At 37.7% G+C, this 20,500-nt stretch overlaps 1 protein-coding gene across 12 annotated transcripts in view; it reads left to right on the plus strand.

The window, feature by feature from the left end:
* Window positions 1-20,500, plus strand: part of EXOC6 (exocyst complex component 6) — a 93,092-nt gene that overhangs the window by 66,829 nt on the left and 5,763 nt on the right. For 10 of the 12 annotated variants that reach the window (XM_013188987.3, XM_048069146.2, XM_067000262.1 and 7 more), the window contains one exon: window positions 851-924. The exons of the other annotated variants lie outside the window; for them this stretch is intronic. In XM_013188987.3, coding sequence (XP_013044441.1) covers window positions 851-924 — 74 coding nt within the window. The remainder of the gene's footprint in view (window positions 1-850; window positions 925-20,500) is intronic. 12 annotated transcript variants of the gene reach the window in all.

Below are 20,500 nucleotides of genomic sequence, written 5' to 3' on the forward strand. Positions count from 1 at the left end.
CTATGATATAGTGTATTGGAGATTTATAGTTTTATTGAATTTCCAGTTTCATTGTTTTTACCTAATGACAACAGAAATCTGTGACATTTCCCTGCTTTTGTAGATGATTTTATTTTCTTTAGTTGCCATTAATTGTATATGAAGTTAAAAAAAAAAATAAATTTTTGTTTATTTTTAGTGTTGACAGTTGATAGTTTCCTAACTTAAATGAGTAGCTAACTTGTTTTGTTAATATTTTACTGTTTTCTGTATTTTGAAGATAGTTTTGCCTTCCTATTTTGACAGTCTATTTTGGGGTTCCAGAAGAGCAGAAGTTCTTGATCAATAAGCTAGCTAAAAGGCATGAACAGGCATTCCAGTTCTGTTCGGAATTGTAGCACTTTGAGCTTTCCACCTGTCATCTGCGCATTAAACTAACTCCCACTTTAGTGTCTGTCTTTTATTGCTATTTGGCTAGAGGTGGGGTTTTATAGAGCGGATGCTATAACAAAAGCAGATGTTTGAAAATATGTTGACAGCCATGGAATTGGTATTATTTCAAAATACTTCAGTAATCATTTACCTCAGGCTGAAAATGTAAATGTGTTGGCTTTCACGCTTGTAACGTTATTACTGGTTTAGAATTTTAAGCCGAATTCGTAAATGTACTCCTAAAGGTATTGTTCCTGGAAGGTTTTGTTTGTTGGTTTGTTTGTTTTAAATCAGGGTGGGTTAATTAGTTGTAATGTGATTGTTTCAAGCTAGTTTCAGTTTCATGCTAGCTAGCATTTATAATGCATGCATTGATTTTCTGTTAGATTTCAAACAATATAAAAACTGCATCCATAATATTTTTAACCTTTCCTTGCAGTGTTTGCTAGTTCTGAGCCTGTGCCAGGATTCCAGGGAGACACCCTGCAGTTAGCTTTCATCGACCTCAGACAAGTAAGACACTAGTTGTTGTTTTTTATCCTACTAATTTCCCCTTTTGACCAGTGCTGGAGTTATTAAATTCAAGAACCTTTCATGTTTTAGAATTCCCATGTAATTAGTTCTGAAAAGCAGTTATTTGAAGTGTTATTAGTGGCACTATTCCCTGTAGCTTAGTATAAAAGTTTTCTCCAGTGTGATGTTAGGGGGCACTGTGCTACTGGTGGTACTATTGCATGTATATAACATTGAATTTTGGTCCAAACAATTTTGTAAGATCCCGCGATGCCTTTTTTTTTTTTTTTTCAAGAGTATACATGTTACTGTGGTGTGCTGTTACCCTGATTTCATTTTGAGCAATTGCTCCTTTCTAGAAAGCTGCTCCCAGGAGAGTAGAATTGGGCACGGTGTTATCTAGCATTTCTTTTCCTTAGCCTGTTACATATATTTATTTTAAACAGTTAGAAAACAGCTTTATTCCATCCTTCTGATCTTTACTCTATATAAAATATAATTTTAAATGCCCTAATATTGGAAGCACTTTCTCCACAGTTCTTGCCAAAAGGAAGGTTTTTCTGGACTGAAATCCACTTATCTTAACTTCATGTAGTTATTTCTATGCCCTGCTTTCTAAATTCTGACACTATATCCAACGATAGCAATCCATTTTCATAAACTTTTCATACTTGAGGTAAGCTTTTAAAAGGATTTATTATTTCACAAAATTGCAATTACAAGTGTCATTTAAATAGTGAAATGAATCATTAACTGCACATGGAAGGTCTTTAGCTTTCCACAGATGTTGATAATATTTTTCAACACCATTATGAGTCTGCCAAAGTCATCAGAAAAGAAGAGAAATGAGAAAGAATTAAGTATCAAATTATTTATGTAGCAAGAATATTTTTGCTTTTGATAGTTTAGTATGTTTTTTCACAGTAAGATAATTAAAAGGCATTTCAGAATGGAAAATTCCTGTAGCAACAGTATTCCAGTTTCTCCTAGTAGAAAGGATTTAATTAAACTGTTTTTTTAAATGAGAAAGTTAAAAAGTAGAGTTGTATGTTATATTCCCACAGCAATATAACATAATGAACAATATCTACAATAGGATAAGCCTGGTCTACATGAGGAGGATACAGGATTGTGTCCATAAGATTCATTAATGTGGTAACTATAGAGTTCCAAAATTCAATATGCAAAGATGTGCTTTGCGAGATTTAAACTACCACAAGGCTTGCTTTGACTAGCAGCCACCTTCTTTTGGATTCTGTTTTATTCTCCTTTTATTGCCAGTGTTAGAATTGACTAAACGTCTTCCAATTTGTACGACAACAATTTAGTTGAAGGGAAAGGATGTTGAGAGTTTTTTGGCATCATTTCTTTCATCCACCTGAGTGCTATAAATCCTCGTGGAGCCTATGTTTGTTTCAAGGAAAAACATGATTTCCAGCTATGCAGGAGGGCAGGGTGTGTACATACTTGCTACAGGAAATAAATAATATTTTTGTGTGTTTAAAGTACCAGCTGCTGAGCATGTCACGTAAATAAGGATTATGTTGCTTACGATAGCATTCAGTTTATGTTAGCAACTTATATTTAGAATTCTCTTGATGCAAGTAACACTTTATAGAGAATGCTCTGTATGCCATGGGAATCTAATTGATTTCAGATAATTTACAAACAGCAAAAGTCTGGGCAGCTCTCTGTACCAGGTTGTAATGTGAGCTTGTGCGTGTAAAGAGATCTACTATATTTGCTTTTTTTTTTTTGTTTTTACTATATATTTTCATGCCTTGCCAAAAGTGCATACATATTGCAAGAACACATTAAAAATAAGACTTACCATTTAGTATGGATTTGCAGTGTTTTTCCTCTTTTCCTTATTTGTGATCCATTTCTATCTTAATAGGGTGGATGACAGTTCTTTTCAAGAATACTTAGAAAGGCAACAGAGCCTTTTTCAGAAAGTTCTTATAAAAGGTCATGCTTCTGTTTTTTAGTTTGAATTTGATACTTCTTCATGAATTGCAGGATATGAAAGATAAGGAAGTAGGTCCAGTGGTCAGGTTTTACCTGCCCACCCGGACTGTGCCCTGAGGTCAAACTCCTGATATTGGCTGTTTGGTACAGAGGAGCTGATGACAGGTAGGGGCTGATACAAGGGGGAAAGCTTGAACCGTATCAAAGCTAAAAGGCAGGAGATTTGGGACTCAGTGAGAGACTGTAGCTAAAAGATGGATCAGCAGGATTGCCCTCTTCTTAAAAAGCAGCTGACCTGCAAGGGAAAAGACTTTATCGTCCTGCCAATCACATGCTTGCTAATGGAAGCCAGTTATCTCAACAACAGCTTACTCTCTCTGTGTTGTACCAGGACAATGTGTAAGATTAATGAGGATTGGGTGGTAGAATATTGTAGCACATTTTCCGAAAGGACTAAAGTGACTTACGAGGAACCACCAGCTTGGAAGAAACAGAGGGAAGAGCTACACTTGGATGTACCACAGGGAGAGAAGCAGCTTTGAAAAGAATTGACATAGGTATTTTCATCCTGATAGTTCCTGGTGGCAATGTATGAACAGTATGTTGTTCGCTGCAAGCCCAGTTCCTTCCTTTTTCCTCCCACAAATGCAGAAGAGCCAACAGAAACAGTTGACGTGAGAAAGAGTTGCTTCTAAGAAGAGAACAGTGGTTAGTAGCAGAAAGCTGTACGAGTCTGGGAATGATGAAGGGGCAATCACTTCTTAGTGTCCCGTTTAATGAGCCACCTCTTTCTCCTTATATTATCCCCTTTTATGCTATTGTAATACTTAACATACTCCTTAAAGAAGCTTAGTAATCTGTAGAAACACTAGTAAATAAAGATTTTTACTCTGTTCCCATAACTATAATATCTCAGCATCTTACATATATGACGTATCTGTTGCAGTTGGCTAATCACACATGGTGCATTTGTTCTCAATTCTGTTTTTTGCTGCCAGGAGGAAGACTTTTATGTGCATAGACTTCTTTCTAATTTTTATGTTTTGACTGTGCTCTGCTATATGTTTTTGGCAGGCAAAACAAAAAATGTTGGGGGGTGGGCACAATTTTTAAAGAACTTGAAAGCTTCTATATCACATGAAGTAATCTAGAAAAAATGAATCCAGGATAAGTTTACATTCAGGCTCTCTGCTCTGTTCAAGTGAATTACTTCAAATGGCAGAATCCATTATATTTGTTTCATGCTGACTGGTATGTAACGAGCATAGCCAAAAACATGGTTGGCTTTTGCATCACTGTAAATCTTTGCATGGCAGCCAAAGCGCATATGTAGCTATGTGGTGTCATCCCTCTGCTGGTAAGATGGGTTTGTAGTTCAGACTTGGGAATACAGGCAGTAGCTGTAGAACCATAGAATAACATACAGCAATTTCTTAGAGTTACCTGAAGTTCAGTACAGGGAGAATACCAATATACAATTCGCTGTACTAATTAAGAATCACATGGCCATGACCATCTAGAAACTTGCAGCTATAGCTAGTTTAGCAGGTACTAAAGCAGCCAGCAGCTGTTAAGAAAATGGGGATAAATTCATGGTACTGTACAGCTGCTGTAATTGTCATGTCTCCTGCCACATGTCTTAGCATATGACCTGAGCTCATACTTGGGTGCACCCTTTCACCCCACTTAACACCACTGAGGTACAAGCCAGCTCACCAAGGCAATTATCAAAGCGGCATGTGATTCTTTAAAGAAACTGGTCTTTGGCGTCTCTTGAAGATGACCCATCTCTCAGGTGACTTGCTTTGCTCTCTGAAGATAATCTCTTGCTACTGACTGTATAGGGAGCCTGGGTAAATAGTGTACTGGCCCAACATGTGGTGAAATGAACTTTGGGGAATTTACTACCATTTCAAATCTTAGGTCAGTTGGAATTAAACTTCAAAAGTGAACAGATCTTAGGTTGTCCTGCTTGAATTAGTCTCCAAGGAAGCTCAGCCTCCTACATGAATTAGTTTTGTCCTGGTTATGATCTGTTCTTTAGTGTCTAAACACTAGGAATTTCTATCTAAGCATTTTCTGTAACATGAGGCAGTTTCCTGGCTGTCCTGGACAGTTAAACGCTGTGAGGAAAAGACCTGAATGTTACAATGTGTGCTTTATTCTTTGCAGAGCCAGTGTAGTGTGTAGTAGACAATAATGATAACCTAATGGTAGCCTTAGAGGTCCTGTTGTATTGTGTCAATAGTTGCTTTCCCAGGGCAAATTTCATGCTTCTTAACCAACTGAGAGGTAATAAATGCTTATTCTTGAAATAAAATTATTGCCTGCAGACTTGCAACTTAAGCTGCCAATTTAGTTTGACTTTTTTTTTTTTTTTACCTTAGACTTCACAGGTGATTTCTAGTGTTTCTCTCTGCCATGAGCACTACTTCAGATTCAAACAGGCCTTCTTCCTCTTCTGTCTAATCTCAGACAAGTACTCAGCTAGTTTGATGATAGTGGAATTTTCTTATTTTGTCAGGGGTGAAGAGAACTGACTCATCTGTGTTCTTTTTGCACTTAAGCATATGATTTTAATATCCTCCAGTTGCTCTCAGTGCTGGTCCTGTGACAGGGACAGCATTCTGAAGTGAAGCAGAACCATGCACTGTTGGTAACCCCCAAGTTAAGTGACCACCACAGCAATATCTCCACCCATATGGTAATATAGAGTTTACAGTCTGTGAAACTGTTTAAAGACTGTGAATGACAGGGTCCATAAATTCAGCAGAGGTAATGAGAGAAAATACTCAATGTTTTGCAGCAATTTCTGTTAACATTTTGATAGAATTAGGCATTAATTATATATAAAGCTGTAATACAATCAATGCAATCAATATACAGAATAATGTACCATGGAAGCATTAGCACATACATTTTTCTTAGTCTTCTGTTTATGTTGTGTGTAAATAAGCATGCGTATAAGCATTTCCAATAGCCCAAGCTATTGTTAATACACAATATGTATTTCTTCTAAAAAATTATATTGGATAATTAAAAGTATAGTATATTTCCCTCTGATTCCAAAGCATAATGGAAACTGGACTGCTAGTTTCTTGGGTTGCTTTTCCACTTAATTTGTAATACATTTTCTGGTGTACTGTTGATGAGAAATATCGCTAACCTTCTGAAATGTGGTGTTGCATGCAATAGATGTAAATTTATTTCAAAGAGAAAATTCTTACTAGTATCTTAATATTGTCCTTCTTTTTCTTCTGCTGCACACCGTTGCTTCTCATTCATCACTGAGAGATGTTACTGTCCTGATAACTCAGTAGTGACTCGTAGATAGAAACTGAAACAGATCACTGGAGTTCCATCCCAGCCACTGAGGTGTCTGCCACTAAAGGCAGACTGACAGCTTGGTCTTCCCCACTGTTCTGTTTGCAGTGTTTAATTTGATTTAATTTCCTGTGGTAGTACAGCTCTACATTTCAGCTCTGGCTTCTCTCTGATTCCCCCAGCGTGCAGCGTGCCAAAGCTCCTGCTATCTGTGAGGAAAATGCTCTCAAGCAGGCATCAGAGAATAAGTTGTAGGCTGTTGCCAAAATGCTCCACCATGACTCTTGAATGGCATGGGCTCTAAAGGCATCCCGCACAATCTGCCAGTCCATGCAGTGCCTAGGCCTTGGAAGGAGTCAGGTACACCCACCCCTGGTCCCTGCTTCATGAAAGAGTCTTGACCAGAAGGACCATCAGGGTTTTCCAAGAGGAAGAAATCCCTAACAGTATGTTTAGAAATAAGTCTTAAAAACTTCAGAGCTTAAAGATAAAAGTAAGCTTCTCTTTTCATAAGACAGCAGTTTGAATTTTTAATTAGCAGGTATTATAGAATATTTCATCTTTCCCTTCCTGAGGGAAATGATTGTTGAGACTTTCATCTTCACAGAGGCTCTTTCACAATGCTTACTGATCCCTTTCTCCCCCATCCATTCTCCAGCTTCTCTGAACAAGCAGAGGAGCATGTTACATCTGTAACATGAAGCCCAGCCTCAGGGTGCGATGTAATGGGATTTGCGCTTCTCTGAGTTTTCAGTGCAATGCTGCTTATTCAGCTAAAGAAAAGAGCTCAGATTTCAGACAGCAACAAAACAGGAGTTGCACCTCTCTGGATTTCAGGTCACAGATCTTCAGTTTGCTGGGGAAGGAAGCAACTCCCTTGCTGACCTTCCCCCTTTTCATAAATTGACTCCACACTAAAGCAGGAGAAGGACTTGAGCCACACAGTGAGCAGAACAGAGACACTGCAAGGCTCAATTTCTCAACAGTTTGTGTTATACTGGGGTAATGTGCATATATATATATATACCTGTGTTCAAAATAACACGGCTACAAGTATGACTGTATGGTAATTGTGTGTTATCCAGCTTGCAGGGAGCACACAATGCCTTCTCTGAGTACTGTAGTCTTACAAATACATGAGAATTCTCCCCACAAACATGATGCTTATATTCCCCAGTGGAAACTCCTGGTTTTGACTTTACCTTTTCACCTAGATTCTGTAAAGCCAATAGGTAATTGTGGTAGGCTCAGATCACAAAATGTGTGTGTAGAAATTCATGAGGAAGATCTCAATCAGTGCTCTGTACACAGAAACCAGCTCATTACTTAGATGGGATTTATATTTGCCAGCTGGTAAGAATTAGGAAGCTTTGGAAACAAATATGCAGTAATTAGCAGTGGGGATGGTCAAAACTAAGCATGGCTTTGAATACGCTATCTTGATAAGGATTTTCAGAATCAAAGCAGGAAGGCATGTCAGTCATTTCCTGGCAGTAGGTGTTCTCACCCAGTACTGCCAGGAACTAAGAGACATGTGCCAGTTATTAGATCTGTGTTCTTCAGGACATTGAATCATTTATCAAATTCAGTGCAAAACAGTCTGTATCCAGGTCAGCTTCTGAATGCCCCTTTTTCATCAGAGAAGTGCAGATAACATGGTGATATTGCACCAAGTTTTCATTCTAGATCCTGGATTATTGACAATGAGGGGACATAACTGAAAAACAGTTTAAAAAAAATCAGTTTACAAATACTGTTACTTTACTTCAGTAGCCCTATCAATAGCTTACCTAACTAAAACAATATACATATGGCCATTTATCTACGCGATACATTATTCCACCTCTAGCAAAAACCATAACAGTTTCTCCAGAGGAAAGTACAAAAGATTATACACAGAAGACTTTGTGGCGATGGCTATAATGTTTAAAATGAATGGCATCTCCTAAATGACAGTAAAGAGTACTGTAGGTACATGTAACCGTGGAAGTTATCAAAAATAAAAATATTTCTTGTTATTTCTTTAAGCTAGTTCATTTAAGGGATACAATTCTCTTAGTTCCCCACTTACTGAACCAGAAGTATGCAAGAATTAGTTGAGCTGCCAAGAAATCTGCACCGTGTATTTAGAAAATGACAGAATTCATGAAGCTTGACGTAGAGACCTGCAGATAAAACCTTTGCATAGGAACATAAGCTTGTCTTGAACAAGAGGGGGTTGTTGTTGTTGTTGAGTGAATTTATAGTTTTTAGAATTGAGACGGAAATGGCTTTTGTTGATCTCATTTATCATATGCAGGTAAAACACTTGACTTCTTAGAGCAGTGCAGTGGAGCTTCTAAATATTACCATCATAGAAATCTGTAAAAACTTCTCTGGAGAGGCTGATCAAAGCAGATATTTCAACAATAAAATAAAAAAGGGCAAAAGCTCCTGTCAAGACTCTTTAGATGGGCATATCTCAGTCACTATCTGAATACTACCAACTGTCACAATTAATCAGCTTTAAGCTCTTCTTAGTCATCGGTACTGTCAGAAGACGAGGTTTAGGAGGAGTTAATCAATTCACTCAAAACCTACAGGGCTGTTATGATGAAAACTCCGTATCTCCAGAAAACCTTTCTCTCCAAGAAAGTTCATCTCTTAGTTACAGAGAAATTCTCTGCAAGATCATAATGTAAATGCCACTAAAACTGTATGCTTGGTAGTTGAAGTACATATGCCAGTTATGCCCTGTCCATAATGCCAGAACCAAGAGGTCTCGATTTTCTCAAATGAAATGCTAGATTTCTTCAATAACTGACATGCTACGTGTCTGGGAAGCTATTTATGAAGCAGTCAAGTTTTAATCTGTAATATCTCCAAGGACATTATGAAAGAAAGCACAAAGTAAGCCTTATCTGAAAAAGGTTTCCATTCTTTTGCAGAAGTATCTTTTAATAGAAAGTTGCAACTAAGTTGACTTTCAGATAATTTCTCAATTAACAAATCCCTTGCTTGAATTAGAAGAAATTGATCCACATGCCTATTATATTTATTAGCTCCTGCTTACACTTTCTTTGAGTCACTGATATACATCCCATTCAGTGGAAGTTATTTAGTAGAATGAGGAGTTTCTTTCTGATAGTTTTCTCCTGGCAGTTTTGCTCCCCAGCTGATTCTTGCCTTTATCTTTATCCCATAAGAAATGACATAAATGCAAACTGAAAGCTTTGCTTACAGGAAGATTTGGGTGCCTGACTTTTCTGAAGTTTAGGAATACATTATATCAAGCTGTTGTCTTCCTGCTGACAGCCAGTTGCTGCAGGATCTCTGCCTTTGTGTCTGGGTCTTTCTGTAGCCCTGAGCTGATGGATGGAGTTCAGTTTTGGAGCCCCCCAGCTCCACAGGACTTCCTCTGAATCCCGTGGGTGGTATTTGGTTCCTATGACTAATGAAGGAGCATTGTTAATTGAAGAACACAAGAGAAGAAAACTGTTGTTTTCCTTCAAGTTACTTGTTATTTGTATTCTTTTAACATCTATGAGCCCTAGTCACCCATCAGGGAGCTTTGGGGCTGCTAGCTGCTTCAGTGGATTCAATAATTTCTGTTCCCAAACTCCTTACATCCTCCAGCCTTAGCTAAGCAGGTAGTATCACTGATATGTAGTGCTATATATTGGGCTACACTACTAACCCCTTAACCCTGCAGAGTTGCCTTCAATATTTTTTCAGTTGCATCTATCAACATATTTAGATTCCATTCCTTCCCTAAATTATCTGTCAAGCACAGGCAGCAGGCAGAATATCCCCCTCTCCCTTTTTTTTCCTTTTGCTACAGTTTTGTGAAAAAGAAAGATAATCAATTCTACATCAATTGTTTGGTCATCACTATAAGGGCAATGTAAAATTCTGAAAAATCAAGAGAATCTTTTACAACAAGGATTCAAGGACCGTCCTCTACTTCAGAACAATAACAATGTATGGAAGGAAGTGGGGAGCTTTTGTTTTGTTTTGTTTTTAAACATGAAATACCTTCATAAGTAAAAGGGTTCCAAAACTTTGCATAGATGTAGTGTATTCATTTGGAACCCCACAATGACAAGAAGTGCTGGGGGGGTAGAATGAATAAGACCAGAAATGTGAATAAATGGGTGAGAACATGAAATGTCAGAAGATAAGTAGATGAAAGTAGTAGATGATTGAGGGGGTGGAGGGGAGAACTTAAAGATACGGGTTGAAGGACAAGAGGTGAAAAATAAGAATAAGTTCCTGGCTACAAATGCACTTTGTTGTCCTTATTCTTTTTTCTTTCTGAGTTTATCATTTTCTATGGTTTTATGCTGAGTCCCGTTAAGAACAGTTTGGTTTTTTTTTTAACAGTAGAAGTTTGAAGAGGTGTTTTTACCCAAAGGAAAGAAAGGACTTTCAGTACACAGTTAATGGTGTATAAAGCCCGTGAAGCCATCAGGTTGCCTTATGCCCCAGAGAACGCCAGCTTTCCCAGTTTCAGTGGCATGCCTCCAGGAAATCGTTCCAGGAGGACACACAATTAGCCCACGCTCTTCCAGAGTGCACGGTGTAACATGATGCAGTTAAACCAGAAGACAGTTTTCATCTTTTGACCCTGTGTCAAACATGTCAATTGAGCAGCTTACCTGAGATCTGGAAGAGCACACAGGCCATCAGAGACTTTCCCATAGAAAGGAACGTGCGGTAGACACACAAAAAAATGCAGTTTTAAAAATTGACTTATTCACTAAGTAACAGAGAAAGTGCTGAACCAGCCTTTGCAAGGGGCATGACTCAGTGCTTTCAGATACTCCTTTCTTTTTGTTGGTCTGAATTTTAAATAAAAAAAAATCTTTGCCCTTGCTCAACATGTATGAGGACAGTAAAAGTTGCTCGTACATTTTAAGTGCTAACAGAATATTGAGTCCTGTAGAAGTACAGATTTGATCCGAATTTTGCTAATATCATTGCAATGCATATCCAGATGATAGTTTGGGGAAAGGTTATCTGTTCAGTATAGTGCCTAAGTCTTGCATCCATTCACACAGAGGACAGTTTTAAAAGTTCCTAGTGAAACAGAGTAATGTAGACTAATTCCTAGATGGAAATAGGCAGGCAATGGAGGAAAGATGCCTAGCTAGTAGGTTGGAAAGACAAGCTGAAAACCCAAATGACAGTGTAAAACAGTCTCTATAGCTTAATTAAATAAAACCTGTAATACGATTTAAACTTCTTTGGGTTAAAATTACTTTAATAAGGGTGTTAATTACTAGAGGATTAACACTGCTTACATGTGATAATAGATGTGGTCAGTCAATAAAGGGTGAGAATAATGTTCATTTAAGAAGCAAAAGAATCTAGCACAGGATTACTCACCAGAAAGGGATAACATTTCAAAGTGGCAAGTAAGATCAGGGGAAGAGTTTTTCAGATTGCAGGAGGCATTAGAGGCTAAATTGTGCCATCACTGCCCAGCAAGGTTCCACGTGTATTGGGATCTAATGGGGCTAATATACGAAGAGTAATTGTTACAAATTACATACTATATATAGTTTGGAAATCTTCTCTCTTCCGGAGCAACTGTAAAAATAACTTTTCAGATTAAAAATTTTCAGAAAATGTTGTCATCTGAGAATTGATGAGAAAAGGAAAAAGATCAACGTCTAAGAATAATTTCTGGAAGATGTGTGGAAGAAATTAAGTAATATTGGGGTATTGACATTGAGCAGAAAGGGGTTTTCCTAAAACATTTGTAAACATAACAACAGGAAAAGAAAGATCTTTTTCAAAAACCCAACAAAAACAAATTCTGAGTTATCCAGGTTTCTTGTTACTGCAACTTACTAGGCTCAGAGACCTTTGCTAAACCAAGTTATCTAGACAAGAAAAACAGAAAAAAACAAATACCGGGATTTTATATAGGCAGCAGTGTTTGCAAAATGTTTTGAGAGTCATCTGACAGATATAAATGTGGAAGTAAACTACTTGTGGTAGCTGAAGAAGAAAGTGAAGGTTGTCCAGGAAAGAATAGGGAAAAAAAAGTCTAGTGATTTTGGCTTTGCTTTTAACTTGTCTATATTTACATTCCTGAGCTACTGCTTGTGGAATTCCTTGTCCAGTGGTTCCCAGGTCTAGTATAGCTTTCCCTAAGGGATGTAACTTCATCTGCTGTGAAGGGTGGGTATGCAAGCATACTCTGAATGCACTACTTTGGAAGAAATAATTATCTGTTTACAGTGAAGTCATGGTGAGCACATCTATAAGTGTCTGTGCTTTATAGATTGCATTGGATTTTTGTTTGTTCCTGGATGCAGACAAAAAAGATGCTGGTTTCTGGCCTGTTATGTCTTAGATTTCAGTTCTGGTTGAAACTTATTTGTGCTACTGCTGATAATTATTTTTTTTTTACACTTACAAATACCATTAGTATGCTATACATGTTCTTTAAAACTGAGGTGTAGACCTTATGTAACATGGATGGTATGGTGGTGGTGCTCTGAGACAGAGTCATTGAAAGAGACCAAAGGTAGAGCAAATACAGCCTCAGTGGAATATTATATTAACTTGGATGTGAAATGCTGGAGGCTTTGCTGGCCACTTAAGAGAGGAGTCCTGAGCACTATGATTTTTAAATTTAGATTTGTAGCTTTTCAAGAACTGTGCAAATCTTTAAAATTAAATTATAAATTCAAAAATTATTAAAGCTGTTGCACTGGAACAATTTGTCTGTGTCTGCTGTAGAAGCTGCAGTTACCTCTGTGGAGGTGATGTGTGTCAGTGCACGCTGGAGATCACTGAACTCTGTGGAGACCGTGTGCTGCACAGTCAGGAAGATGCCCATAAACTTTATAGACCTGATGTATATCCTCCTGTTATGGTGAAAGCCTCAGTCTCTTTAACAATGTAATTTCAGTATTTTCCTGAGATGTTATTCGATCTGGTGTTTAGGTCTGAGTGTGAATATGGCAAGGAATAACTTGACAGCTAGGAAAAGGAAATATTCTGTCCAGCCACTAAATAGCTAACTCTTAGTAGCTAGGTTAGCTGTTTCCTGGGTCAGTTTTGTGAGCTGCAACTTCATACAAAGAGCAAACGTGGTTCGTCTTTGCATCCTTGTGAATGCAAGTTTGATGTTGTGGATCTGTGCCATGCTTACTTGTCTACTTGTAGGCATCTGTTGACATTGGCAGGCCAAGACTGTGTTTCTATAACTCCTTCCTTCAAGCCTAGAAGTAATCAGACTGAAATTTAAACGTGAAGGTACAATTATACTTGGACAGACCACTACAGATGTTTAGTTCCAGAGTACAACAGCCTGACTTTATGCATTAGGTGTACAGGTATGCAAGGACAGTTTGGATTAGTTAGTTCAAAATAGCAGTTGTCAGGAAATGACTTTCTATGGTACAGTATGTATCCTTACGTTTGGTGAGATTGTCAACATCTAGGGTTACTCACATGGGTACTGCTAACTTTTAAATGTGACAGATAGGACAAGTGTGTTCACTTCCACAACACATTGTGGAAGATGTTTTGTGTGTAAATTTTATTCCAATTACACTGTTAGATTATTTTAACCAGTCCTATTGTCTCTAAATTAGTTAACTTTGACATTAGCTTTTAAAATTTTTGAATATACCTCAAATGTATTTGTACAGGAAGGACTGAGATAAATTATACAGTTTAAGTCTTCAAGAAATATATTTAAGGCACTGTGCTACATAACGTGCCATTTAAGGCCTTATTTCATAGATAACCAAATAGTTGAAAGCAGGCCTGTTATAAGTCTCACGCAGTTAAAAAAAACCTGTTTATCGATAATTTAAGTTTAAATAAACTGTGCTGCAAAAACTCCCTCATCAGTTACTAGTGTTCCTGGTAAGTTTTAGTGTTTAAGCACTACTTACTCACACACCTGTCTGTGCTTAAAAAAGAAAAAAGAAAAATGAAAATGACAGCTTTAAACTTAACTGTGATATATCAAAGGCTTCACGATTCTACCAACTGAAATTGTATTTTCAAAGTCCTGTTCAGATCAGAGGCAGAAGCTCTGTTTTGGGGGCTGCACTTGTTGCTCCCTGCGTGCTGTTGGTAGGAGTATGCCTTAGCGTCAGGAGCTCAAAACCAAAAAATTGGTGAAGGACCCAAACATTGCATAATATGCAACTTTTAATCCACACAAATTTTACCACTGACATAGTTTTATGCTTTGTCTAAAGGGACTGTGTGTACAGGCTGATGGGCTTGACTGGAGCAATTTGGCCAGAGCCCGTGCCCTCTGGAGCCTGACTGTCTGCCAGGCTTCTGCTTTTCAAACACTTGCCTGTTTCTGGGCTCAAAAGACAGTTCTTTTGCTACTAGTCCAGTTTATTCGTTAATGATGAAGAAGAACACACTTCATAATAAACATTCACACCGTAATCAAACGAGTATTCTTTGAATATCTATTACTTGTTTCTACATTCTGTATTGCTTGGGACTTAGCTTTTTATGTTTGCCTCAATGACTGTATTTGAGTGACTTTCTTGGGAAGTTACATCTTTGGTTGCTTGAAGTCTTTATGTTTGTTTTGGTCACGATAACAGCAACAAGCTTGTTCACATGTCCTCAACAGTGTGCATTTTATTTTGCAGGCAGGACTATGTTCATTTGAAGTGCCAAAAAATATTCATGTACATAACAAGATCAGGCATCTGTCAGAGTGTACCTGAAGGTCCAGATTTTAGGAAAGTACTCTGCCCTTTAGGAGAACTTAAGTTGTAAAGGATATATTTGAAAACAAGTAACTTCTCATTTTTTCTTAGCATAACAACAATTCCCAGCGGTTCAGCTGTCATAACTGCTGAGTTTACATATTACACACATGTGTTAAAGATTGTAACCCAACATTCAAGATAGTGACAGATATGATTTTCACTTATAAATTCAAAACAGATGTAAGCATTTAAATATAAGACTGTTTCATTCTTGTAAACATTTAAATGTCCCCAGTTTAAACACAATTTCTAAATGCATGGTGCTTAAAAAAAAAAAAAAAAAAAGGAATGTTTTAATGCAGTGGCTTAAAAACTGAAAGAAACTGCCTTTCTGACACAAACTATCCTTCCTTTGAAAATCCGGGGCTCAGTTTTCAAAGCATTGCCTAGGAATTTAGCCTGCGACCCCCATTGACACTAATGGGAATTGCATAGCTAAGTCCCCATACCATCACTTTGAAAATGCATTTGCTCTACCAATCCAGAAAAAAGGTAGCATAAACTATAGGGAGACACTCACAGATCAAGAGATCAATTTACACTTTGAAATACAAGACCAAAGTGTGTTATTCCAGTTATGTGATCAGTAGGGGGGGATTTTAAAATTCACCACGTTCACAAAATTAGTCACCAGGAGTAAATAAAACAAAATATTTTGGCAAGTGGCAGGCAGACTTGCTAACCAGGCTAACAAGATATTTGTCAGCAGTAAAGAACACCGACTGATGAAGTGATAATTGCATTCGGTTGGTGCAGTGTTATTCTACGGTTAGCAAATGCTGTCTTTTTTTTTTCCTTGTAAGCCAGGTTTAGATACCTATATTTTAAATACTTCTGTTGTTCCTTTGCAACCAGGAAATGTTTAGAGTGAACAAGCTTTGTCTTTCTCCAGTTCTGATTCTGATTCTTAACATTTTAGTTCCGCTCTAGTAAGAGTTTTCGTGGAGTGCATGCTTTTATAAACAGGGAACTAACTTTTTGTGAACTAATGGGGATATTACCTTACTATTCATGCAGGGTTGTTTGTTAATTCATTGGAAATAAGTGTATACCTGTTTAATGTATATTTGTGTGTACTTGTGCATGAAACGGAGACAAAAAAGAAAACAAAAAAAAACTTTGTTTTGTAGCCATCTTACTGCAGACTGAGTCCCTGTCGTAGCCCATGGCCCCATTACGCTGGTCAGAGTATAAATAAGTGTTTTAACGAAAGGAAGAGTGTTGCCTTAGAGTTCACAAGCGGATGAGATTATAGCTCCACTGAAAGGTTAATACTATGTCAGAAGTTATAAAACAACAATTTTGGTTGACATGCTTCCTCTTCGGTCAGCAAACTCATTTGTTCTTTTGAATAGAAGGTGCCTATAAGTACAGTGTGTGAGCTCTTTGTGGGGGAATTTTGAGTGGGATGTTTGTGAATGGCTTCCATGAGTTTGCTGTCTTTAAAATGAAAAAGTCCCATTCATCTTTGGGGCAATTTAGCTCCCAATTCCAATAAGAATACTAATAATAGTATTGTTAATATACTTGCTATTATTTTATCACAGTAATTTAAATGATACATAGCTAGCAGTCATGGGGATTTTTTTCTAGCAGTGCATCCTCAAGGAAAAATTTGTAACATTATTTTGGTATCCTATCTTAAAAAAAGATTTGGCATAGCTTGTAGTTGTATATGGTTGGCATCACTCCTTTCCTAGCAGAGCTCACCAGTTGCCTAGGCTTTGGGATTTTTTTAATTAAAGAGGTCAAAATCCATTATATCTAAATTTCAAAGAATTTACCAATTAGCTGTAGTCTGCAATGCCCAGCAGGTGGCTTTTATACTATTAAAGGGAGATTGTTTCCATCTCCGATCAAAGCAAAAAGAAAACAAAGGAAAATATAGAATATTTTTCTGTAGACAATGCAAACCACAGGCGGTGTAAATTATAGGTGAAAACTGTGTGTAGGAGACTTCAGCTGTACCACTTCAAGCAAAATTCGCTATATTTTCACACTGTTCCCCATGAGGATTTTAGTGGCAGTGTCTAAATCTGTTAAGATTAGAGATTAGCTGAGAAGATTGGACAGCTTGCTATTTCCTAAAATTAAGATTTTAGCTTTTGCTTATTTATAAGTAAAAGTAAAAATGCACAATTAGGTAGATTAATGAATGCAATGGAAGTAAAATTAGGGAAAGCTGCCTGTGTTTTAATGCCGCAGGATTCAGGAAAGTTCCAATTTGCACTTTTCAACGAATCTAAACTTCCCAGATTTTTACCTACTTAAAAGAATGTTTGTGACCTTTTGACCCTTTTGTTATCCCTTACTCAGAAAGGCCTTTATTCTGTAAGGCTTAGGTATAAAAAAATAAAAAGAGCGTTAATGGCATAACAGTCCTTTCTGATCACCCTGTGTAAGATGTTTATGCAAAGTGTCAATAGAAGCAATTGGCCTAACAGTGTGACAACCTGCTTTGCTTGGAAATGGGCTAATCTCCTGTTTGGGTTATCCAGAGGTCAGGTAAGGATTTCTTTTTTTGCATTCCCAATAGTGTGTGGGTGCATAACCTGCAAACACTATAGGGAGCAACTGAGCCCACGAATACCACAAAGATGTTGGAAAAAATAAATAAATAAGTCCTGCCCTCTTTGCTTTTCCTGAATTTCGTTTGGATCTGCTTTTGATTTTTCCTTCGCTGGTTCCATCCCAGAACTCTACGTGAGCATGTAACATGTAATGCAGACAGGGCCCAATATCAGTATCTGCGGCTTCACTTTGTGGGTTTGTTTTTTTCTGACCCCAAACAGGCATCATCCCCCCCCCCCCCCTTTTTTTTTTTGAAGTTCATGTGGAAACGTGCTTTAAATCCCCATTTTTCAGGACTGCCCCCGTTGCCCTGTCACAGCAGGCTGAACTCAATGAGCACTCAGGCAAGCGGAGCGGCCACGAAATAGGCCTTGGCTGCGGCCTGCTGGGAGCTCCTGCCGGAGTGAATCAGCTTCTGTGTGTTTTTATAACTGCCTTTTTTTTTCCCCTGTTAATTATGCCCCAAGGCTGTGGAAAGACAGCATTTATCTGTTTCAACAGACGAAGCAGCAAGTGTTCTGACATGTTTATCAGGCAAATTGTACCTGACAAAAGGTAATTACACATGCAATCAAATCCAGAAGTAACTGAGTGATTAGGGGTTAATAAACTGTTTAGCATAAGAAATATTCTGCTTTTGAGCAAGGAGAGGGGGGCAGAAGGACATAATTGAGAATATGTTACAATAATTACTTTTATTTTGATGGAATATTGAGATTTACAGGAAGGTAAGCAGGATGCTGAGTGCACAACTTCTCATTTTTATCTCCAGCTGCTGAATCGCCAGTGCCTCCTTGTACAACCAAAGCTATTTGCTTCTTGATAGTTCAGAAGAGATAACAGCACCATTCCGCCTTGTACTAAGCTACCTTGATACTTTTAAATTAGACAACACCAATAGTGTTGGTTATACTAGAAAAATTCGAACGGAGACTGACCCCATTTCCTTCTGCAAAGCCCCTGTCGTTGTCTTGTGTCAATGTTGACTCTGTGGACAGCTAGTTCCCAAAGTCGCATTCTCTCCCAAGATTATTCCTGACAGTTGCCCAAAAGTAAAAAGGAAAGGGCATCTGTATGATAGCCAAGGATGTGACAGAGGTTCAAACAGCATTGAAAGGGCCGGATGGTTGATTCCAACAGTTCCCAGTGCATAAAGTTCTCAAGTAATTACAAGATGGCCTAAATACAGGAGTACGGATGAGCTACTCAGGACTTAAGGTAATATTAAGACAAAGTTTTACCGAGCCATGATTACCATTAATTTCTACACAAACGTGGCCACATCACTTAGATGTTGGGGAAAGCAAGAGTTCTGAACTTTAAGAATAGATACAAGTGCCCCATTTGAAACAGAATTCTTTCCCTAAAATCTTAAGATGTTTTTATACCTGTGGCATTAGTATTGTAATGCATTGTGTCAAAAAACAAACAAACAAAAAAAACCATTAGCTATCAAGTCCTTGAAGTAGGACTTACTTTGACTGAAAAGTAGTTTAGTGTGTCTCACAATAATATTGTTGTGTTTAAAATGAAAGTTTTACAATTAAAAATAGCAATTTTATCTGCATGATGTAAGAGTTTACTAGAGTGCTTTATGTAAGTATATTTAAACACCTTTTTTTCCAAGTGGTGTTTATTTCAAGCTGAGAAAGCTTACATTAGACATGCAAAAGGTATTTAGAAAATACATAGGCAAGTACAGAAAGTTAGAAAATCCAAGTGTTTTAGGGTATCACTCAAAATGCAAATGTAACACAGCAACCTCAAGCTATATCTACCTTGTCAGTGTCAGTAAGTGGACAGTCTATTGGACACTCCATCTGGTCTACTGGAGAGGATAGAGCTTTTCTCATGTTCCTGTCTTTCTTGGTAAAGATTCACACACACACTTCTCTGCAAACTCTTGTTAGTTGTTCCCAGTCAGAAGGGCTTGAAAATCAGTTCCTGTGCTCCTAGGGAAACATATTCTGCTTCATTATAAAATTCTCAGGTATAGCATTGCCTGTCTTAGCTTATTCTTATCTTCCATGGTTGTTATGGGATAAAGAGAGTGTTCCTGCATAGCAGAATAAGTATATCTGGCTTATTAGGTGCTTCTCTGTGTTTCAGCCACGGAAGTTGGTTCTGACAGAGCACAATCAGGTGGCTCCTTGGGTTTGAGTGGCTGGCTGGCTAACAGCTAATGGGTTGCACTGCTTCCGGACTCTGAGAGTAAAGGGAAAGATTTCTGTCCAGTTTGAAGTATTTCCTGGATGCGTTAAATTTGGAAAGATACATGTACAAAATAAACATTTTTTCTATTGTAATTTAAATGCAATAAATGCACATTCTAACTTTGAAGAAATAGCAGCCAGCAGTGCAGAAGTGATGTGCTATGCTATGGACTTTGTCTAGTTTTTAAGGCAGGAATATATTTATTGTCAGGATTTGCTCTGTCTGTGTATTTCTCTTAATACAGTGCATGTCACTGTGGACTATTCCTTGCTAGCTAGTACAACATCTTTTCATTTCTTGTCACAGTAGTAACAATTTTAGTGGATAAAATAGCAGTAGGGAAATGCTGCTTTAATTTGGCCTCTAACAGGTTGGTTTTAGTTGCCACAATAAGGACTATCGCAGGACCGGCATATTCTCCTGTACCTTATACCTCACAGCTGAGAAAATGTGCAACAAGCTCACCTGAATTTATATCTCCAAAATGTTTTGTTTTATTGTAGCCAATATGCTTTTCGGCAAAACTAATATTTATACAATTAGACTTGCCCTCGATGCAATTTTTATTTTTCTGCATGAGTAGTAATCACAATATTTAAAACCTCAGAAATTTACAACCTTCTTTTATTTCAATGGAATTTAACATATCCCTTGTATTACATCTCTGTAGTGTGAGTCATGTCAGCATGTCAAGCCAAATCCACAAAGTATTTCCATGATATCTTCACCTTGAATACCGTGTAATATTACCA

This window comes from Anser cygnoides, chromosome 7, assembly GCF_040182565.1.
Source record: "Anser cygnoides isolate HZ-2024a breed goose chromosome 7, Taihu_goose_T2T_genome, whole genome shotgun sequence".
Taxonomy (NCBI): domain Eukaryota; kingdom Metazoa; phylum Chordata; class Aves; order Anseriformes; family Anatidae; genus Anser; species Anser cygnoides.